At 44.3% G+C, this 23,553-nt stretch overlaps 1 protein-coding gene across 1 annotated transcript in view; it reads right to left on the bottom strand.

Annotated features, from left to right (window-relative positions):
* Positions 1-23,553, bottom strand: part of CCDC170 (coiled-coil domain containing 170) — a 70,850-nt gene that overhangs the window by 36,054 nt on the left and 11,243 nt on the right. Inside the window, exons 2-5 of the mRNA XM_084777522.1 lie at positions 16,448-16,594; positions 14,932-15,188; positions 10,844-10,988; positions 4,959-5,144 (exon numbers count right to left, since the gene is read on the bottom strand). Of these exons, the coding sequence (XP_084633648.1) occupies positions 4,959-5,144; positions 10,844-10,988; positions 14,932-15,188; positions 16,448-16,594 (735 nt within the window). The remainder of the gene's footprint in view (positions 1-4,958; positions 5,145-10,843; positions 10,989-14,931; positions 15,189-16,447; positions 16,595-23,553) is intronic.

Here is a 23,553-nt window from a genome sequence, read left to right as displayed (position 1 = left end):
AACTCTGCTCTCAACTTCCTTTCACTGGGGAAGTACTCAACTGAAACTGCAGGAGCAGCAGTGACTTCCTGTCTCTGGGGGAGCCCAAGAAAGGACAGACACTGACAGCAAGGGAAAGTTCTAGAGGTAAGTCTTAAGAGCATTTGCCTGCTGTACACAAGGCCGTGGGCTCAAGTGCCAGCACTGACCAAAACAATTAGTAAATTGGAATAATAAAAAATGCCAGGCATGGCGCAGGCCTTTAAGCACAGTTCTTGGCAGCCAGAGGCAAATTGGTCTCTGTGAATTTGAGCCTAGCCTGGTCTACATAGTTCCAGGTTAGCCAGGGCTATATCGTGAGGCCTTGTATCAAAATTAAGTAACTAAAGATAATTTCTCTTTCCTGTGAAAACTGGGTTCTGGATAGAAAGTCACCTAAGGGTTTCTTCCAACACGGTGTGTGATTGTAGACTGCTTTAGTCTCCTCAGTAGTCTATGAATAATCACCTTTCACTTCCAGGAACCATTATGCAGGCAACTTCTCTTCAAATAATCTCGTATTTACTTTAATATCTAGGCAAAAGGGAGTCACTAGGAGAGAGAAGTAAAAATAAATCCTGTGCCAGGTGCACACTGAGGGCTGCATGGAGGCTGCAGTCAGCTCTCTGCAGCTGTGGCTCCCATGTGTGTGCATCCAGCCAACCCTGCACCCAACCAACCCTGCACCCAACCAACCCTGCATCCAACCAACCCTGCACCCAACCAACCCTGCATCCAACCAACCCTGCACCCAACCAACCCTGCACCCAACCAACCCTGCATCCAACCAACCCTGCACCCATCCAACCATGCACCCAACCAACCCTGCATCCAACCAACCATGCACCCAACCAACCATGCACCCAACCAACCCTGCACCCAACCAACCATGCATCCAACCAACAACAGGTCAAAACTACGCAGGGAGCAAACTAGGTGCAAGCCTTTTCCTTGTGAATTCTTGCTATATAATAGCTGTGTGCTGTTTTTATTATATTAAGTACTGAAAGTAACTTAGAAATAACCTAAAATCTATGAGATGATATTATGCATAGTAAACAATATTTTTCTTTCTTTTTTTTTTTTTTTTTTTTTTTTGGGTTTTTGAGACAGGTTTCTCGGTGTAGTCTTGGCTGTCCTAGACCAGGCTGGCCTCAAACTCACAGCGATCCGCCTGCCTCTGCCAATCGAGTGCTGGGATTAAAGGCATGCACCATCATGCCCAGCAACTATAATATTTTTCATAATGACTTGAACATCCACAGATTTTGCATCCTGGATTGGATCCCTCACAGATACCAAGAGATTATTAGCTATAACTTACTACTTAAGATACCTATAAGATACAGCCTCAAATCATTTTCCCATTTCACAAATAATTTTAAAAGAAACCAGAGGTTCAAAAGGTAAAGTTGCAGGCCTGGGAGTGCAGAGGCAAATGACTCTGAAGTTACGATCTAAGCCAGAGCCTGTGTGTTTGTTTCTTTTACCGTTACATGATTGAATAAATAAATAAATACTCCAACAAAAGCAACTTGAGAAGGGAAGGGCATTTTTTTTTCCACTCAGAGTTTAAAAGTTAGGGTTTGTATTGCTGTGAAGAGACGCCATGACCACAGCAACTCGCATAAAGGAAAACATTTCATTGGGGCTGGCTTACAGTTCAGAGGTTCAGTTCATTACCATCATGAGTTGTGCAGGCAGACATAGTGCTGCAGAAGGAGCTGAGAGTTCTACACCGGCATCCAAAGGCAGCAACAGGAGACAATGTGCCACACTAAGCATAGTTTGAGCATCTGAGACCTCAAAGCCCACCCACACAGTGACACACTTCCTCCTCCAACAAAGCCACACCTCCTCCTGCAAGGCCACACCTCTTCCTGCAAGGCCACACCTCCTAATAGCACCACTCCCTATAGGCGGGCTTTGGGGGCCATTTTCTTTCTAACAGCCACACCCATTTCTAACTTTCCTTTTAATCAAGAAAATCTGAACAGTATTAAAGAGGTTATTCAAAGTCAATGTGTATATTTAACTTCTACACTCTAGGAAAAGAGTGTGTGGCTTGTGTGGGCAAAGTGACTACTTTTAACAAAGTTGGGTTTTTTGTTTTTTTTAAGATAACAAAGATAAAAGATAACAAAAGCTAAAAGCTTTGATAGTTTTTACAACACACTGCAATATCTGTGTTATAGTTGAGGAGTCCATGTGCGTAACAGGCATCGGACCTTCACTTCACCCCACCCCGTGCCATGGGACCTTGGTGGGCAGACAGTACCCTCCCAGGTGCCACACTGCACGGGCGGGGCACAGTAAGTCTGAGAAGATCTTCGCTTTATCTCCCAGTACCCAAAACAAACAAAATAACTTCTAAAGATTTCCAAATAATATATTTACCACATGTGATAAAACGCCTAGCTTTTTTGTTGTTTTGTTTGTTTGTTTGTTTCTGGTGACAAAGTCTTACAAGGTAGCCCAGCCCTGGCTGGCTTGGAATTCACTGTGTAAAGCTGGCTTGCCTCAAACTCAGAGATCGTCCAGCCTCTGTCTCCTGAGTGCTGGGGTTAAAGGTGTGTGCCACCCCACTTGGCCCTTAAATGCAGTCTTTAACCAAAGCATTAAAGCCAAATTTTGTAGACACAGCATCCGGGCTGTGTGACTATTTCAGCCTCTTCCATACATCTGGACTTTAACAATGAAGTTTCTTACTTCAAAAACAGAGCTTTGGAAAGCAGTCTGGAGGCTCTTTCTGAGGCCATTAACGTGTCAGTAAAAGCACTTGACAGCATTTTTTGATAGTAAATCACCAGGGTAATAGTTCTATGAATGAGCGCTCTACTAAAGACTTCAGGGTTTTATTGTCCAATTTTTTATTTTACAATTTTTATGATGTTGGCAGGAACCAGGAGCCAAAGTGGATGAGTTTCCAGAGTCAGTCCCAAGTAGAGACACTTATATAAGAAAAGGAATTTCTTTTTTAATTCCTGTTTCATGTAGTATTATGACATGCCTTCCCACTCACTTCCTGCTACTATCCAGAGTCCCTTTTCAAAAGTTAATACTAAGGAAATCGCATGGCTGTTCATTAATAAATAGCCCTTCTGTGCCTGTCATGAAAGGGGGTGACAGGTAAAGGCAGAGTGCGTGGTGATGTGGGATCAGGCCCAGCCCTGCCACGCGACAACTGCGTGAGCTAGAACACATCGCACCAAACACTGTCCCTGTGGTAATGGTAAACTCACAGGAAGTGGGCACAGCAGCAGGATGGAGCGTGGTCTCCAAGCAGCGTCCCTGGGCAAGTAGAACCTAAATCCTCCAAGGATTTGAGTGGTTTGAGCTGGTAACCTGAACACTGCAAGTGAGCCTGGGATGTTTACTGCTTTCATCCTGAAAACAAGGAAGTATTAAAGTGGGGGGGGGGGGGCACAGGCTCAGGTGGTGTGTGCACAGGAGGGGGGTAAGAGAAGGGGGACAGGCCCAGGCGGTGGGGGGGCGGGCAGGGGAAGTGGGGGACAGGCCCAGCTCTATGAGGTTCAGATGCAAACATTCGGAGAATGTGAAACACCAAGGAAATAAATGGACTCTTAGTCAACAAAGCAATGAAAATTAATGTGTAAGGATGATAAAGAACCTGTTTTTATGCCTCTGACTTGAAATCCGGAGCCAGAGATTTGATTACTTCCCCTTGATGGGGAAGCCTTCAGGCCCACAGAGGAAGGAGATGCAGACTATCCTGATGAGACCTGATAGGCTGTGGTCAGATGGTGGGGGAGGAGGGCACCCCACCCCACCCTAGCCAGAGGTCTAGAGGAGGGGAATAGAGCAGAAGAGGGAGGGAGGGTGGGGACAGAAGGATGTGAGCAAGGGAGTAAAAAATGGGATGTAATATGAATTTTTTTTTTTTTTTTTTTTTTTGGTTTTTCGAGACAGGGTTTCTCTGTGTAGCCTTGGCTGTCCTGGACTTGCTTTGCAGACCAGGCTGTAAATAATAAATAGAAACTGTTTTTAGTAGAATTATGGCAGCTAAAACTGCTAGTCTGGTGAGCTCCTGGACCAACGGGAAGCCCTGTCTCAAAAAATGCAGTGGGGCTGAAGAGATGGCTCAGCAGTTAAGAGCCCTGACTGCTCTTCCAGAAGTCCTGAGTTCAATTCCCACAACCACCTGGTGGTTTACAACATCTGGTGCCCTCTTCCAGCCTGTAGGTAGGTACACATGCAGGTAGACCACTGTATACAGATATAATAAATAAGTAAATCTTTTTTTTTAATGCAGTGGAGACAAATTTTTTTAAAAAATAAAAATAAAAACACACATTGTCGACTTATAAGAGGTTTCCCCAGAAGAGAAGTAGGTAGCTACAAAGAACGAGGAGAGGGAAGAATAGCCATTTAATATCTTATCTATAATTAGAATTTTGTATCTTTTAAACTTACTACCTATTTGTTCAAAATCTAAGAATTGAATATGAAAAACATTCTTATTATCTAGTCAAAGTAAGCCATTCTGTCCACAAATACTTTAAAGTATTTTGTATTTCTTTTTTTGCAATTAAAATTATATATCTAGCCAAGCAGTTGAGGGCGCATGCCTTTAATCCCAGCACTCAAGAGGCAGAGACAAGTGGATCTCTGTGAGTTGGAGGCTAGCTTGGTCTACAGAGTGAATTCCAGGATAACCAGGACTACACAGAGGAACCCTGTCTCAAAAAACAAACAAACAAACAACAAAAAATATATATTATATATAATTGTGTATAAAAAGTATATAGCAAATATCAAATGTCCTACTTGGGTCTCCTCCCCCACCCGCAGAGCTCCCACCCCTTGCGCTGAGAGCAGCCTTCACAACTGTAGCCCATAATTCCAAGGGGCTCAGGGACACCTGCTCCCCCATTTCTTCTCTGTGAACACGCCCCAGAGGAACCTTCTGCACACTGTACCTGGTTGAGCTTGTCTTTCTCCTCGGCCCAGGAGGCAGCTCTTTTCTGCTCCCTGCTGCCTTCTGCTGCCAGCCTCACAATTGTTTCTCTGTTAGCTTTTGCCTCCATCTCATGGACATTTATAGTCGCTTCAAGAGTGGCGACTTGTCCTTTCAGGAATGTGTTTTCCTCGCACAGCTCTCTAAGCTGAAGAAAAAGGAGTGACAGCTGTGCTAAAAAGAAAAACAGACAATTCTATCCACTTTCTCACAATCTATAGCCAAATGAGGTTGCGACCCGACTGAACAATAAAAACAACAGATACAAGCAATCACATTTTTCAAAGGCAGCCTCCAAAGGTCTTTATTTGCAGATGCAGCAGTCAGATTAAAACTATTCAAAGGAGGCCACACGGCAAGGATGATGGGGAGAGAGTAAGCTTGGGTGATCGCTGACTGCAATGCTGGAGGGAGGTGACAGGCTAGGAGACGGCAAGGGCCACTCGACCAAGAGAGCGTTCCTCATCCCACATCCAGTTGCACCTACTGCTTGTCAGGTGCTGGCATGGGGGCCATTGCAAAGAAAACATAACAGTTTTTTTTCATGAATATCATTTTAAAAATAATTGTAAGCATGTTATGGGATATGCTAAAATGGTTGTCATGGACATTAGCATTATAAGGCTTTTGCTTTCCACAATGTGTATCGGAAAATGTTCACAGAAAGCATTTCTCTTTTTTTTTTTTTCAATTCTGCACTTTTTTTCTTTTTTTCCTTTTTTATTAATTTATTCATATTACATCTCAATGGTTATCCCATCCCTTGTATCCTCCCATTCCTCCCTCCCTCCCATTTTCCCCTTACTCCCTGCCCCTATGACTGTGACTGAGGGGGACTTCCTCCCCCTAGCGGAGCATAAAAACAGAAAGCATTTCTAAAACTAAAACTTACATATAGGCCAGCTGGGGAGACAGAGGCAGGCAGATCTCTGTGAGTTCCAGGCCAACCTGGCCTACAAAGTGAGTCCAGGACAGGCAAAGCTACACAGAGAAACCCTGTCTCAAAAAAATAAAAATAGCCAGGTGTGGTGGTGCATGCCTTTAATTCCAGTGTCACTCAGGAGGCAGAGGCAAGCAGACCACTGTGAGTTCGAGGCCAGCCTACTCTACAAAGTGAGTCTAGGACAGCCAAGACTACACAGAGAAATCCTGTCTCAAAATAAATAAATAAATAAATAAATAAAACTAAAATAATAAAAACTTACAGGCCATGACAATGCCTGTAGCAGGACTTGAACCCCCACGGAGCATGGTGAGCATTTGTGTTTTGGCCCCCTGTGGAGGCGGTACATCTCTCAGACCCTGTACTTGGTACCATTTCACGATTCAATTCTTTTCCTTGCTCTTAACCACTTCTTCCCATCCCGATGCTCATATCCCAGGATCCTCCTAAGCCCCGACCTCTAGGGTAGCCCCCCCTTTCATCAGTCGGCCTAAGCCAGCTTCCTATACCTCTGGCATCCCTCACTCCCTACCTCTGTATCTCGAGGTGACCTTCTTCACTGAGCTTTCACCAGAAGGATGACGTTACCATTATTCACCTCTGCACTATTTTGACCCCATAACAAGTTCTCAGGGGTATAAAATTAATTAGTCTTGTGTCATTCGCTGCCACATCCCCAAAACAGTGCCCAGCTCGTAATATACACTCATTAAACAATGCTGAAATGGATGCATGAATACCCAAGAGATTATTAAGAATGCTTGCTGGCTAGGTATAGTGGCACTGGTCTTAAATCCCAGAACTCAGGAGGCAGAAGTAGGTAGATCTCTTTGAGTTTCAATGCCATCTTGTCTACACAGAGTGCTCCAGGCCAGCCCAGGTAACATACTGGAGACCCTGTCTATAAGGGATGTGGGAAAGACTGAAGAAATAGATTTATACTTAAAAGTACATACAGACCTTCCAGAGGAGCCATGTTTGGTTCTCAGAACCCATATTAAGCAGTGTACAACTGCCTGTAACTCCAGCTCCAGGGAATCTGACACCTTCTTCTGGCCTCCAAGGGCATGTGCATGCGCGCACTCTCTCTCTCTCTCTCTCTCTCTCTCTCTCTCTCTCTCTCTCTCTCTCTCTCTCTTACATACATACACACACACACACACACACACACACACACACACACACACACACAGAGATGTGTACACACATGCCCATAATTAAAACTAAAGCTTGGCATGGTGATGCACATCTTTAATCCCAGCACCCTGGAGGCAGAGGCAGGTGGATCGCTGTAAGTTCAAAGCCAGTCTGGTATACAAAGTGAGTTCCAGGACAGAGAAATCCTGTCTCCAAAACAAAAAAACAAAAAAAAAGAATTCTCCCTTTTGGGAAGAAAGATTGTAGGAGCCAGAGGGGTTAAGGATATCATAAAAACCAACCAACCAAACAAACAAAAACCTACTAATCAACTAACCTGGATTCATAAGAGGCTTGCAGAGACTAACCTGCCACCCAGGGAGCCTGCCTGGGACTGACATTAGCCCTCTGCACATAAGTTACAGTTGTGTAGCTTGGTCTTCAAGTGGGACTCCGACCAGCAGGAGCAGGGGCTGTCTCTGACTCTGTTGCCTGCCCTTGGACCCCTTTCAACCTACTGGGCTGCCTAGTCAAGCCTCAATCAGAGAAGATGCACCTAGTCTCACTGCAACTTCATAGGCCAGGGCTGGTTGATATGCAAGGGAGGCCTCCACTTTTCTGGAGAGAGATAGAGAGTCATGAGAGCGTAAAAGGAATGGCTTTGCTGCTGTGGATTTCTCCCACTTCTCATAGGGATGCTTATTAAGCACAAGATTTCCTGTCTCACGGTGATATTTTTTAAAGACGAGTATCTGCCTGCTCAGGCTGGGGGTGCTCCGTGGTTTAAGACACAGGTCCCCCACTTTCAAGTTCGGTTAAGTCCTAAAGATCCTAAGGAAAATGCAATTGAAAAGGCCATTCAGGGCTGGAGAGATGGACCAGCAGTTAAGAGTGTAGACTGATCTTGCAGAGGATCTGTTTAGTTTCTAGCACCCATGTCAGACAGCTCACAACCCCATCCCTAAGGGATCCGACACCTCTGCCTTCCAGGAGCACTTGTACTCTCATGTGTATGTGTGTGTGCGTGCGCGCGCGCGCGCGCGCGCACACGCACACACACACACACACACACACACACACATACCAACACACACACATACACACACACACATACACACACACACACACACACACACACATACACACACACATACCAACACAAATAAAATAAATGTTTTGAAAAAGAAAAAAATTACTCATTATACATGTCCTTGCTGCAAGGGTCGTTTGGAGAATCCCTGGGGCCGCACAGGAGGAAGAGGAACAAGAAAACATGGACAAGTGACTTCCCTGTGGCTTCTGTGGGAAGCAATGGGCAGGATCGAGTAATCCAGAGTGGGGCCAGATGGAATGAACGCTTGCCGAGCTCTGGGGTGAACAGAGCAGCAGGACCATGGGCATGTGTGTAAGGTGGCTGAGGAGTGGGCTCTGCTTTTGTTTCCCTGGAAAAGTGGTCATCCAAGGGAGTCCTCTACCCTTTGCACAAGTCGGCTGACTTTGGAACGGATGGGCTTTCCTGGTAGACAAGGGCCAAAGCATTAGGAATACAGAAAATAATCAGGGCACGGTGAACAAAGATCCTCCTGGCACACACTTAGGAATGGAGGGAAGGGACTCCCAAAAGTGCAGCTTCTAAGTTCCCTTTCGCTCTGTCCACCACTTGCCTTGAGAAGCACACAAGTCCCCAAACCACACTGAAAAGTGGGGTCGTGCAAGCAAGCTCCTGCTCCTATGTTCCAGTTTGGTTTTGTTTGGTTTTTCGAGACAGGGTCTCTCTGTGTAGCCTTGGCTGTCCTGGACTCACTTGGTAGACCAGGCTGGCCTTTAACTCACAGCGATCCACCTGCCTCTGCCTCCCAAGTGCTGGGATTAAAGGCATACGCCACCACGTCCGGCCTATTTTATCCATCCTAATGCAGCTGTCCCTGGTACCATTCAATGTCTTTGGGCCAGGACCATGCTGGCTGCTAAAATCTGCAGATGTTCAAGTCTTTTTTTGTTGCTGTTGTTGTGTTTGTTGTTTTTTTGTTTGTTTGTTTGTTTGAGACAGGGTTTCTCTGTGTAGCCTTTGCTGTCCTGGACTCACTTTGTAGACCAGGCTGGCCTCAAACTTATGGCGATCCAGCTGCCTCTGCCTCCCCAAGTGCTGGGATTACAGCTGTGCGCCACCACGCCCAGCTTCCTGGTCCTATGTTAACCAGGAGGAGTAGGGACATTCAGCACCCATGAGGGTACCTGGCACGCTAGTCCTCACTCCACTCGGTGGACTCGTGTCAAATCAAAGTGAATCAGCTTGCAGAGAGGACGCTGTAGGCTCTGACTAGTGGGCAATCGAGAGGTGACTTTTAAGAATGGCTGTATGAGTGTCTGTTAGGAAACAAGGACACAAAATGTTTATGAATGAGCAGAACCTGAATGAATTGCTAAGTATCAAGACAAGTACCATATTGGCGGGCTGGAGAGATTGCTCAACCATTAAGAACACTGAATGCTCTTCCAGAGGTCCTGAGTCCAATTCCCAGCATCCACATGATGGCTCACAACCATCTATAACGTGATCTGATGCCCTCTTCTGGCATACAGGTGTACATGCAGACAGAGCATTCATATACATGAAATAAATACATAAATCTTTTTTTTTTTTAAGTATCACATTAGAACCATCAATTTCCACTTTTAATAGCAATCTGCCAATGAATAAGAGTCTATTAGCTCTAACGTAAAAGTTACAGGTCCTTTAGAACTAGCCAGGCACAATGGCACACACCTGTAATCCCAGCACTTGGAGAGGCAGAGGCAGGTGGATGTCTGTGAGTTCGAGGCCAGCCTGGTCTACAAAGTGAGTACAGGACAGCCAAGGCTACACAGGGAAAGCCTTGAAAAACCAAAAGCCAAAAACAAAACTAAACTAAAAAGTACTTTAGAACTAAGTCTAGTTTTTTACTCACTTAGTATGCCGAAATGACACAGTGTTTGGAGGAGTATTTTATTAAGGACACTACGAGAGGGCAGCATCCTGGGTAGGAATGAGAGTACAGCCCATGGCCTATGTCTTTCCACCTCATGTCACCCTTGTCCTCTAGCCCTGGCCCTGCCTTTGAAGAATACAAGCTGTAATGGAAACATGGACAGCAGGAAGGATCATCAACAAAAACATCTCATTTGAAAATGCATAATGAAATCTACTGCTGTGTATGTCAATTTAAAAATATTAATGAAGCTGGACTGAACGTGGTGGTGCACGCCTTTGATCCCACCACTGAGGGAGGCAGAGGCACTCGCAGGGCGGATCACTGCGAGTTCGAGGCCAGCCTCATCTACAAAGTGAGTCTAGAACAGCCAAGGCTACACAGAGAAACCTTGTCTCAAAAAACCAAAAAAGAAAAAAAGAAAAAATATATATATATATGAAAATTCAAACATTAATGCTTTATATATCTGATTTTGTGTTAGTAACTAAAAATACATGCACAAACACATCATTGAGATGAATAATTAATTATATTTGAATATCTAAATGTATTTTAGACAACAAAATCCCTTTTAGACCCTTAATAATCTCAAGTGATGCTTGTGAAGATCCTAGAATTGAAGACCATAGAGTTGATGTGGTCTATCCTGGTCTACATCAATAATTAATGCTACCCTTGGACTACTATCCTGGTCTCCTGCCACCCCTAGGCTGAACCTCAGTACTTTCCGGTCACATGTCAGGAGGACCCCATGTTTATGGTGCCTTTAACCTGCATGCAAATACATGCAAATACCTTTAGAATTAAATCTTCATCCGATGTCCCCTCATGCTTCTTGTCTAGACTCAAGCAATCACAAAGCTGAGTCCGAAATTCCTCATGCCTCCGGAGAGTCTCTGAGCCTTGTTTCTTAGACTCCTCGTTTTCCTTTGAACAGTTTCTATCAGTCAAATAACAGATAAATCAAGGTTTAGCACCATAGCAGATTAACAGTCATCAAAACAAGTCAGAACTAAAGCCCTCCACAGGGAATAATTATCACTTTCATTACGTCATATTGTCCCAGTGCAAATGATTGGCCACCAAGCCCTGCCAGGAAATGAGAGCTGTTGAAGCAACTTCAGGGCACGTACACTCTTCAGAAGATAAAAATCCTCTCATGGTCTTTAGAACTAGTAACAGGAAAGGAGAAGGAATCTTTGACTCCTGTTTAAAAAAAAAAACTGCCAATCTGCAGACATGAAGGCAAACACTTAGTTCACACAGAGACCCTCTGCCATGTGTGTGGTCACAACCCACAGCCCCAAGACCTCTACTGGGGCATCCAAGGGGAAGAGATTGGCACTGTATGGATGCTAGTGGGCCAAGTTTCATTTTCTTTTTACCATTATGTAGTGATCTATAAGGTCTTAGTTCATGGTCAAGCATAACCAATGGACACATACAGACACACACATACACACATATGTACATACATACATACACACATACATACATACATACATACAAAGATTATATCTGGAGCAGGGGATACTCTACCTATGGAGAGAAAAACATTCAAGCCCCAGCAAAAAACCAATATGAGCAGCCATGCAAAGAGACTCATTAGCCAATTAGCAATGTAGGGAAGCTGACAAGTCAAGGAGATGTCAGCTATTTGGTCTCCAATAGATTTGTTGAAATAGCACAGTGCATTTCCAATGCTTTAAATATTCAGAAGGATATCATTTTTTAAGACACACTTTTAAGGCAAATTAGGATCATCTCAGTAATTTGGTCCGTTTTTCAGTATTCTAGACAATAATCCTGATTATCGCTTTCTTTTCCCCACGTTGAGTGTTTACTGCAAAATTTTTGACTCTATTCAAAGATTAACAAAGCATGTAATTGCATGTACTCACAAGCATATCATATTTCCATTTAGGAAAGTGCATCAATAAAGGACTAGTGTCGATCTACCCATAGTTTCTGCACACACGAAAAGCACAGTGCACTCCATGGTCCCATCAATCTTCCTACGTGACCCCGCACATTGGCCACAAGATTTCAACATCACGGCTCTACTGCAAAGGTCCCTAAACTATGTCTATAGCTATTTGCTTCCCAACGGACCCAACAAGGTTCCAAGACCCTACCCTAAGGAAATAATCACATAACTGTAAAAATACAAGTATCTGCAGATATCCCATTCAGATTGCTTCACAGGAAACTGGCTCATGAAACTAATCCAAGTATTTACAGGGACAGCCAGGGAACTGGTCTGAGTAAGTTATGCTTTTTTAAAGATTTACTTATTTATATTTTAGGTGCACGAGTGTTTGCTTACATGCAGGTATGTGCACCTCGTGGGTACTTGGTGCCCATGGATGCCACATGAGGGTACTGGGACCCCTGGAGCTGCAGTAATAGACAGACAATTGTGAGGCTGCCATTTGGGGGCTGGGAACCAAACCTGCTCCCCTGCAAGACTTGGAAGTGCTCATAAGTGCTAATCCATCTCTCCAGCTCCCAGTTAGGCTATTTTAGAAATGGAATATAAAAGGCCACTAAGACGATAAACTGAATGCCTTTTTAAAATAACAACAATGTGCTTGTCAGTAAAAGTAGTATATTACATAGTGGTATTTGGGCAAAATCTTCTGAAATCCTATTCAAAAAATATTTTTCATTAAGATTTCCTATAAACAAAGGTTTTGAGTAATTTTTAATTTCTTCTCAGGATTTTTCCACATTGTAAAGGTGTTTTTACAATAAGTATATTATGCCATTTGTATCATGCATTTATCTAGTAGACAAATAAAAAACATACTATACACTGGATCCTATCAAGGTTGTGAAAGATACAGAAGTAAACAAAATGGATCTTTTAAAAAAAAAAATCCTTGCCCCGTGCAGCTTATGCTCTAGTTGGAAAGACAGACTGAAGAAAATATTAATCCTCGTAAAATATACAGTATTGTTATATAAAGACTGGAGGAAAGTGATCAAACAGGAAAAGAGGAGTGAGCTTTTAGACACGGCACTCATGGACGGGCTCAATGGGTAGGAAAAAGAAAGAGGTTTTCTCTCTCTCCCCCCGCCCCCCTCCATGAAAGAAATCCATCTTCTAACAGGAAAGGAGTCCCTATGAGTCAGCCAAAACCTTCATCTTGAACTTCCCAGCCTCTAGTACTATAAATAATAAATTTATAAGGGCTAAACAACCTGATCCATTAAACTTCAATAGCACCTTAAATTACTCAAAAAAAAAAAAAAATGAACTGGTACCAGGAGCGGGGTCCTCAAGTATTATAGACTTGCTACAACAAGCCCAGGTGAGAGATGAGAGTGTTGCTGGGGTAACAAATGGGAAAAGGTTAATATTTAGTTTTATTTTAAAGTAGCTGTGATTGCATTTGCTAAATATAGAAGAATGGGGAAGAAAAAGAGAACCGTGGATGATGCCAAGATGTTTTACCTGATGACCAGAAGAATGAAATGATCACCTGAGAAAGACATAGGGGAACCTCAGACTCTCAGCTTCAGGCACCTTAAGTTTAAAATGTCTGCTGGGCTTCTGTATGAAGCTGCCCAGGGCTGTGTGCCTTGTGTTGTAAGGAGAGATTCAAGCTGCATACAGAGCTGTGGTATCACCCGCATTTAGACCATACTTAAAAGATAGGACATTAAAGAGCATGGAAATGAGAAGAAAGTCAAAGGGAGTTATGAGACGCCCCAGTATTTGCAAGGCAAGAAGAAAAGGACAAAGACAAAAAGAGAAAAGTAAGAAATAAACGAGTTGTATGTGATGTTCTGGAAGCTGAGAGAAGAAAGTGGTCCACAGATCAGCTGCACCTGACACTGCGGAGACCAAGTGGCCCTGTGCCAGCCATCACTGAGGATCTTACCAAGCAACTTCAGTGAAGCAGAAAAAAAGAAATAAACTGGAGAACCCTTGTAATCCAAGCCCTCGGGAGGAAAGGGAGGATGCTTGTGAGTTCAACAGCAGCCTGGGCTACACAGGGAGAGCATGTCTTAAAACCAACAAACAGAAAAGAAGCTTTGCTACAAGTGGAAAAGGACAGGATCTGGGGGCATTGGCTAATTTTTTAAAGATGGAATAAAAAAAAAACAGTACCAACTATTTCATTACTATGGATATTTAAAGTTGGTCAAAGTACAGCATGGTTGTAACACTCAGAAGGCGGAGGCAGAACAATCTCAAGGTCAAAGCCACAGAGCAACACTGTGTCTCAAAAACACGTTACTAAAACCCTAGCCTGGTCTACAGTTCCAAGACTACAGGGAGAGTCTCTTGTTTCAAAAGTAAAAATAAAACAGAGTCATACATAGAATTTAAAAGTATATTTTAGAAGCAAACAGTTACCAAGTATGTTTTAATGGTGACCGCTTGTCCTAACTACGTGTGAAAACCTGATTGTGCAAAGTTCAGAGTATTGGGGGCTAGAGAGATGGCTCAGCGGTTAAGAGCACTGACTGCTCTTCCAAAGGACCCGGGTTCAATTCCCAGCACCCACATGGCAGCTCACAACTGTCCGCAACTCCAAAATCTGACACCCTCACACAGACATACGTGAAGGCAAAACACTAATCCACATAAAGTAAAATAAAATTAAAAATTAAAAAAATAAGTTCAGAGTATTCTGGCTTCGTGCATTTTTTCACTGGTTTCTGAATTCACGCCTTCTGTGGGCTTCCCTGTCACTCCACAGCTGACTCTCTACTTAAAATAACGCCTTTGCAGCCACCACCAAAGGTTCAAAGCTCGCATGAGTTTCAAGGAAAAGCAATGCAAAGCATTCAGAGTTCACACAAGGCAAAAGGCTGAGATCTAAAGCTAGCCTAGCCCCTAACAACCCAGGAGACGCTTCCAACTTTCTTACTGTAATTTCCCATTCAGTTCTAGAACTTTCTTCATGAGTTCCTGGTTCTCCTTCATCGTGGCGTTAGCAGAGATCTCTGCTCTGAGTTTAGAAGCGGAAAACGCTGCTGATTCTTCCTGGAGTTCCTGCACTCTGCCCCTCAAAGAGATGAGGAGAGATGATTTTCTGGCGCTGCTTTCTTTATAGCTCTCCATCTCAGCCTTCAGCTCTTGACAGCAAACTTCTTTAGACAGCATCTTGGAGCGCAGTTCTCGAAGCTGTGGGGCAGAGAGGTGGGAGAGAGGGGGTGTCCGGGAAGCAGAAGATTTAATACCGTGCCATTGGAAGTGCCTACCGAAAAAAGCAAAATTGCAATTTGAAATTCCACCTTTTTATTCATGCCCTAGTCCAATTTTACTTTCTCTTTCTTGGATTTGGATCTGCATTACCAAATTGGAAATTATAACTGAATAATTTCCTGACTAATAATCATAGTCTATCATTTTTAAAAAAAATCAGTTGGAGGCTAAGGTGATAGCCTTATTGAAGAGTAATTGTATAGTGTATGACAGGACAGACCTTGAATTCGGTGCCCAGCACATAGCCAAAATAAAAATAAAAATAAAAATGATCATCACCCTCAGCTGATTTCATCCTGCTTGGGAAACATTATGGTGGATGTTACAAAACACAGTAAACAATTTCAGAGTGGGAACCCATTGACTCTATAAGTATTGCTGCACTTAGTTCTGATTTACAAGGATTTGGGGACCCTCCAAGCCACAGTGTTTGTGATTTCATGGCCACAACTGTTTCTCAAGCAAATCCAGATGTTCAGGATATCACTGCATTTCTCCCATAATTACAGGTGGTAAAGGAAAATAATAGAGTCCTGGGAGAAAAATGGCAGCAAAGGAAAATTATGCAAAGGGAACTCCCAGACTTCTGTGGGCTCAGTAGCGTCAAAACGCTGAAGGGTGTTTCCGTCCCACTGATGGGAATGCTGGGTCTCTTCTGTGGGACCATCGTGTGAGGAGTCACACACATGTCAGCAGTTCATCGCTCCTTTGGTCCCTGGCACCCTCAGTGACACTGCTAGTTACCTCACAGGCCAGTCTAGACCCCTCACGGCCACCGTGCTGGGAGCAGAACGGTTCCGGGCAGGCTCTGAAGATACACTACCATACTCGATCTCGGAACCTGCCTGTCAGAGCTCCCACGTGAAGAGAATTCAGAAATCTTTCTTATGAGCTCTAGAATACAAGCAATCCACATTAAGGGCAAACCTCCCCCCAAGGACCACGCAACTTTTAACCCAAAATCCCCAGGTGTCTTCAGATCATACAGACTCTCTGAGATCTAAAAGCCAGCCTAGAGTCGGAGGTGTTAAACACACACGAGAGGAAATATAAACCTTGCCAATGGGGAGAAATCCCTTTCTTACTATCCTGTTTCTAAACTCAACATCCTATTTCCCTCCATAAAAAGCTAAAGAAACGCACTGATGAGCGACGACTCTGTGTGTACAGCATCTCACCTCCGACTGAGCACATTCAAATCTGACCAAAGTTGCTGCAAGTTCACTTTGAACATTTTCGGCCACGTTCCGGTAGTGGTTCAGCTGTTCCCGGGTAACTGGGACTTCTGGGACTTCTGGGGCTTCTGGAGGGTGATCAGCAGTTTCCTCAAAAGACAAAACATTAAAAGGAGTGTGAAACAGTCTGTCGTCTGAGGCTGCACAAAGATATCTCAGACGGAAGCGTGATTTGCTTCTCAACTGCATAGAAAACACTACCAAGGATGTGAATGGTGTTCAGATCATTTCAGTCTTCTTCTCAACATTCAAAAGGAAGCAGGAGGCAGTTCAAGAAATAATGATGAAGCTGGGCCACACCTTTAATCCCAGCACTCGGGAGGCAGAGGCAAGCAGATCGCTGTGAGTTCGAGGCCAACCTGGTCTATAAAGTAAGTCCAGGACAGCCAAGGCTACACAGAGAGACCCTGTCTCGAAAAACCAAAAAAAAGAAAAAGAAAGAAAGAAAGATGAACACACACACACACACACACACACACACACACACACACACACACCAGACATCTCTGTCATAGAGAGCTAAGGCAGTTAAAAATTGGCCTTTGGAGCCAGGCAGTGGTGGAGGCAGAGGCAGGCAGATCACAGTGAGTTCAAGGCCAGCCTGGTTTACACAATGAATTCCAGAACAGCCAGGGCCACACAGAGAAACCCTGTCTCGAAAAAAAAAAAAAGTGGCCTTTGGAGGTGGGTATCATGGCCCATACCTGTAATCCTAGAATTCAAGAAACCGAGGTAGGAGATTAAGAGTTCAAGGCCAACCTGTACAACACAGCAACTGTTATCAGACAAATAAATCTTATAGTGTCATAGGAGGAAAACTAAGGTGGCTTGCCTAGGCTCGGTAGTAGAGTTCATGACTGATGCCCTGGGTTGGGTCTCCAATGAGACAGGAGGGAGGAAAGGGAGGGAGGCAGATAGCCAAGGCACGGTAGCACTTGGGAGTCGGGAGCAATAGGATGAAGAACTCAAAATTAATACTGACCACTTAGCAAGTTCAAGGCCAGCTTGGCCTAAATGAGACCCCATCTCAAAAGGCACAAACCAAAACAACCAGAAGAGAAAACGAAGCAAGAAAGAACTGGGCTTTGCTAGCTCACAAGGTTTTTTCCCAGCTAGGAAGATGGCTCAGTGGATAAAGCACCCGCCACGCAATTGTGAGGACTTGAGCTCAAGAACCCATATAAAAGTTGGAAGTCTGTCTGTCTGTCTGTCTGTCTGTCTGTCTGTCTGTCTGTCTGTCTGTCCCAGCGTTTCTACAATGAGATAGGAGGCAGTGACAGGACAGTCCCCACACTGGCCAGCCAGCCTGAGGTGTACACAGCAACAAAGAACAAAAAGATCCTGTCTCAAACAAGGTGGGAAGTGAGGACCAACATCCCAAGTTTTCCTCTGACCTCCACAAGAGAATCATGCGTGGGCACACGGGCACCCACAGTGAATGAACACACACACACCATTCACACATGTACACAAAAATAAATAACTAATATTGTTACATCTCCTTCTACTTAACACAAATACTGTCTCACTCAAATACTTCCCAGAACAAAAAGAGTCAGGTGGCACATGCCTTTAATCCCAGCATTAGAGAGGCAGGGGCACGCAGATCTTTGTGAGTTGGAGGCCAGCCTGGTTTACAAAGTGAGTCCAGGACAGTCAAGGCTACACAGAGAAACTATGTCTCAAAAGAAAACAAACACCCAGGCATGGTGGTGGCATAGGCCTTTAATCCCAGCACTTGGGAGGCAGAGGCAGGCGGATCTCTATGAGTTTGAGAGCACCCTGGTCTACAGAGTGAGTTCAGTACAGCGAGGGCTACACAGAGAAATCCTGTCTCAAAAAACAAACAAACAAGCAAACAAAAAGAATTGTTTAAAAGGGTCTTTATAACTGATGAACCCAGTGTTGCAGGCCCTCAATGTTCTTCCAAATATGGTGACAGTTGGCTGTTCTTTGATCTCATTTCTTCGCAAAGGGACCATATGACTTAAATAAAAAGGTTCCTTCCTTCCTAATGATTAATCTGGCCATTTTCTCAGCACTGCAATCTTTCTCAGGTCATGAGAGTGACTTAAGTGAGTGGATGAGATGAGAGATGGGAGGCTGGGCAGTCACAAAACGCCTGGGCCCTTCCAGAAGGTTCCACTGACAGCTGCTGATGCAAAAGTAAGGGTCCCTGCCTGTCAACTTACTGCAGTTTTCCTTTGTGTTCTTATTATTTGTTCCTGTTGTTTGTGTTTTGTTTTAGGTTTTATCTTATTCGTACGGGTGTTTGCCTGCACACTTGTGCATCACGTGTTTGTGCCTGATGCCTGCAAAGGCCAGAAGTGGATATTGGTTTCCTACAACTGGAGTTGGTTGTGAGCTGCCATGTGTGTCCTGGGAATCGAACCCAGGTCCCTCAGAAGAGCAACAAGTACGCTTAACCACTGAGCCATCTCTCCAGTTCCTCGTCCGGATTTTGCAAAACAAGTCATCAATCTTGACTTTTAAAATAAAATTTTCCCAGTTTGACAGTTTGACAAGTGACTTTCATGTTTAAAAAAGAAGAGCATAGACACAGATCAGGTACAGTGGTGCACGCCTTTAATCCTAGCATTCGGGAGGCAGAGGCAGGCAGATCTCTGTGAGTTCGAGGCCAGCCTGGTCTGCAGAGTGAGTCCAGGATAGCCAGGGTTACACAGAGAAACCCTTGCTTGGGGAGAGGGGGAAGAAGAAAAGAAAAGAAAAACATGAGCTAAGTAAACACACCTAAGCAGCAGGCTTGGTAGCGCAGATCCCAACCTCTGTCCTCTATCTGCTCCTCATGCTGAGGTATACAGCCAGTAAGGCTGGTTTCTTAGTTTAGACATTTTGATAGTTAATAGTGTTACTTTGTCAGAGTGTGTGTGTGTGTGTGTGTGTGTGTGTATAAGTGAGTGTATGTGAGCATGTGTGAGCATGTGTGTGAGTGAGCATGTGTGAGTGTGTGTGAGCATGCATTTTTGTGAATGAGGGTATGTGTGAGTGTGTGTGTGCACACATGTATGTGTGTGTGAGCATGTGTACATGTGAGTGTGTGTGTGATCATGTGTGAGTGTGTGTGAGCGTGTATGAGTGTGTGCACACACATGTGTGAGAGTATGTATATGAGTGTGAGTGTGGGTGTGTGCACACGTGTGTGAGTGAGTGTGAGTATATGCATATACAGGTATGTGTGAGTGAGTGTGTGTATGTGTGAGTGTGTATGTGAGCATGTATGTGTGTGTGCATGTGTACACAAAAGAGTGTATGAGATCCCCCTGGAGCTAGAGCCCCTAGTGCAGGAATGAGGCATTGAACTGGAGCCCTGTGGAAGAGCAGTGTGTGCTCTTACACCACTGAGCCATGTCTCCAGCCCTTCACAGGATCTGAACTACCCAGAGAAACAAACCGCTGGCAGTGTCTGAGCAGGAGTCTCCTTATTGGGCAGATTGACAAGCTTAGCTGAAACTCATTTGCTCCTCTTTGTCTGCAGAGAACACATGACATTAAAATGACTGCAGGTAGCCAGAACACAGGTGAGAGTGACCTGGGATGCTGAGGACCACCATCCCATGAACGAGAAGCATCACACTCTGCTTCCTGACTACGGGCACAATGTGACCCGCTGCCCTGTGCACTTGCCACCATGCCAGCCTGGCCACGATGGACTATACCATCAAATCCAAGCCAGGAGAAGCTCTTCCTTCCTCGAACTGCTTTTGTCAGGCATCCTGGGATAGCAAGAAGAGAAATAACTAAAATAGACATACATCTATACCCACCTCTGTGAATTCTCCAGGCCCTGTGGTCTTTGTGAAAGACACGCATGAAAACCACTCATTTTTGTAAGGAATGTGAAAGACGTAACAGACAGGAGAATTTCATGGAATATCCCAGTGGCCTGAGAAGACACATCAGTAAAACCACTAGTGTCAGAGACTATTCAACTGCCAACCACTGGTGCTTGATAGGCTAATGAGCTGGACAGCAAACACTGCCATGACCTGTGTGTGGCAGTCTACAAGATGCCAAACAAATCCTCCAGGACATTTAGTGACAGCCACTGTTTGTATGCAGTCACAACCAACACAACCAAGGTGGCTAAGTACTCCTGGGGAGAGACTGGAACAGGTTGAAAGGGAGCTCTTGGTGCAAGATCACACCCTGCTGGCCTCACTCAGGATTCAGATGGGCCTACTGACCCTGACACGCCACAGCTGCACTTCCCACTTGAGGCCAGTGAGGCAGCAGTGTCCCCAGGAGAGGTTTCAACCTTAGTGTACCTGGCCCACCACTTAATAAACGCATGGTGGCACACGCCTTTAATCCCAGCACTCAGGAGGCAGAGGCAGGTGGATCGATGTTAGTTCGGGGCCAGCCTGGTCTACAAAGTGAGTCCAGGATAGCCAAGGCTACACAGAGAAACCCTGTCTCGAAAAAAAAAATCACATTAGGAAAATAAACTCTTCAATGGCTAAGATTTCTTTCATAAACAAAGTGCATTTCATCTAGGAAGTGCTGTGATTGTCTCATTGTTTTATACCAACATCTAATAAAAATGCAATGTGCTCACTTCTTATAGTATGAAGAGCCATATGAAACTGTTCAGAAATAGCCCTTCATGCTGGCAGGTCCTGACCTAAAGCAGATCAATACTAAAAGCATCAACATCTTCACGTGTTCGTGAGTGGACAAGGATGTACTTTCCTGAAAACAGGGCTATGCACGCAAAGTGCTCCGTGTACAGAATGCGAGGAGTCTGTACAAATCCTTGGTCTCAGTATCCTGTCCCCCAGAATGTACCCCACGGTCTGTCCTAGCAGCTCAACTCTCCAGCTGTGTCCCCTGGACAGCTACTCACATATGGGCACAGAGACGATTGTCATTCTGTGATTTATAATGACAACAAGAGAGAGAGGGGTGATTAAAACAATGTAAACTCCTGTTCACATGACAAGTATTAAACAAAGGCCTTTCCAAACTGTAGAGCCCGACAAAATCAGAAGCAGGAGACAGATCCGCATGTTGGAGCATTATCTAGGCTCCGAGAAACATCACAGAACAAAACCAAGAAATTATAGAAGAACCACAATTGGATCCTTGTGCCCCTAAACCAAAGGGAAAAGGAAAAATACCACTATGTGTATTTCCTATAAGTACACCTAAGACCAAGTCAAGGCAGGTGAACAGGTCACACAGCCAATAATAATACCGACCTCCAGGAGGATCGCCCCTGTTGAACACCACGTGGGAGTACAGAGGTTTCGTTTCATATCATTTGCATAATTAAATATAAGTTGTAAACTGCTGCAAGTAAATACTGTGGTTCTCCTCATCACGAGGCTAGATTTTCGTCTCTTTGTTTACTATAATTTCCCATATTTTCCTGGTCCTTCACAAGGACTGGGTGTTACTTTCATCATCAGAATTCATGTCCTCTGTTAAGGTTTTTTTTTCTGTTTCCTTTTACTGAACATACTTTTTTTTTTCTAACATAATATATCCTGATTACAGGCTCCCTTCCTTCTAACCCCTCCCACTTCCTGCCTCCCTGGATCCACTCCCTTTCTGTCGCTCATTTGAAAACAAACAAGCTCAAAGGAATAATAATAAAATACAACAAAATAACATATAATAAGATAAAAAAAAACTAACACATTGGATTGGAGAAGACAAACAGAAGGGAACGAGCCCAAGAGAAGGCACAAGAATCAGAGACCCACTTCTTCACACACTCACAAATCCCATGAAAACACTAAAACGGAAGCCATAATACATTCAGAGAGGACCTGCTGCATACCCTGCCTCAGTCTCTGTGAGCGCTTATGACTTAGAGGACCTTGTTTTCTTGGTGCACCCCATCCTCTCTGTTAAGAATTTTTTTGTTTTATTGTTGTGTTTGAGACAGGGTTTCTCTGTGTAGCCTTGGCTGTCCTGGACTCGCTTTGTACACCAGGCTGTCCTCAAACTCACAGCGATCCACCTGCTTCTTGCTCCCGAGTGCTGGGATCACAGGTGTGCACCGCCACGCCCATCTTCTGTTAAGTTTTTTTTTTAAAGGGACAGGCATAGCTAGTAGAACTCACTAGCCCTGCTATGCAGTCTGTCTACAAAGACCACAATGACAAAGAGACGACTATGACAGCACAGACTGGAACAAGGTGAGAGCTGACATTTCATGAGGTTTCTCTTACTCAAACCCTCCTGTAGACCTTCACCTGTAAGTATTAAACGATCTTCACTTTATTTTTTTTTTAACTCTATCCACAAAATTAGGGCCTCATCCATTCATCCTTCTGTGAGGACGATTGAAGCCATTAGGTACCACCCAGCTAGCCCACGAAGCAATTTTATATTAATTTTAGAGAGCCAACTACATACGATTTTCATTCTGCTACTGATGCTATTATGATAATGAATGAAATTGCCTTGCTGGTGGCTCATAGTCTTTTCAAAAAAAAAAATGATGATTTTGAAGTTCGGTGCCTTAAAGCAAAGATAAGATCACTCATACTTCAGTACACAATGTGCCCAATTATCTGACCTGTGGGCCGCGTCTCGGGCCAGTCTTGCTACTGCGGTGCCTAGCTATCGTATTATCCCATAGAGAAAAACAGAAAGAAAGAAAAAAAGAAGAAGAAGAAGAAAATCACTGCCAGTTTGGAACATACAAAAGCTCCTAAGTTCAACCCATTCTCATCCTGGGACCCACAGGGAATCTCCCCTTGGCTGCAGCCTATACCACACTGAATGACTCTTCCATTTTAAAATGCATCTCTCTCTTCTCTCTTCTCTCTCTCTCTCTCTCTCTCTCTCTCTCTCTCTCTCACTCTCACTCTCTGTCTCTCTCTCCCTCCCTCTCCCTTCCCTTCTCCCTCCCTCTCTTACTGTCTTCCTTTCTCTCTCTCTCTCTCTCTCTCTCTCTCTCACTCTCACTCTCTGTCTCTCTCTCCCTCCCTCTCCCTTCCCTTCTCCCTCCCTCTCTTACTGTCTTCCTTTCTCTCTCTCTCTCTCTCTCTCTCTCTCTCTCTCTCTCTCACTCTCAC

This window comes from Acomys minous (assembly GCF_964271855.1).
Source record: "Acomys minous genome assembly, chromosome: 3".
Taxonomy (NCBI): domain Eukaryota; kingdom Metazoa; phylum Chordata; class Mammalia; order Rodentia; family Muridae; genus Acomys; species Acomys minous.
This window is presented reverse-complemented; position numbering and strand designations above follow the sequence as displayed.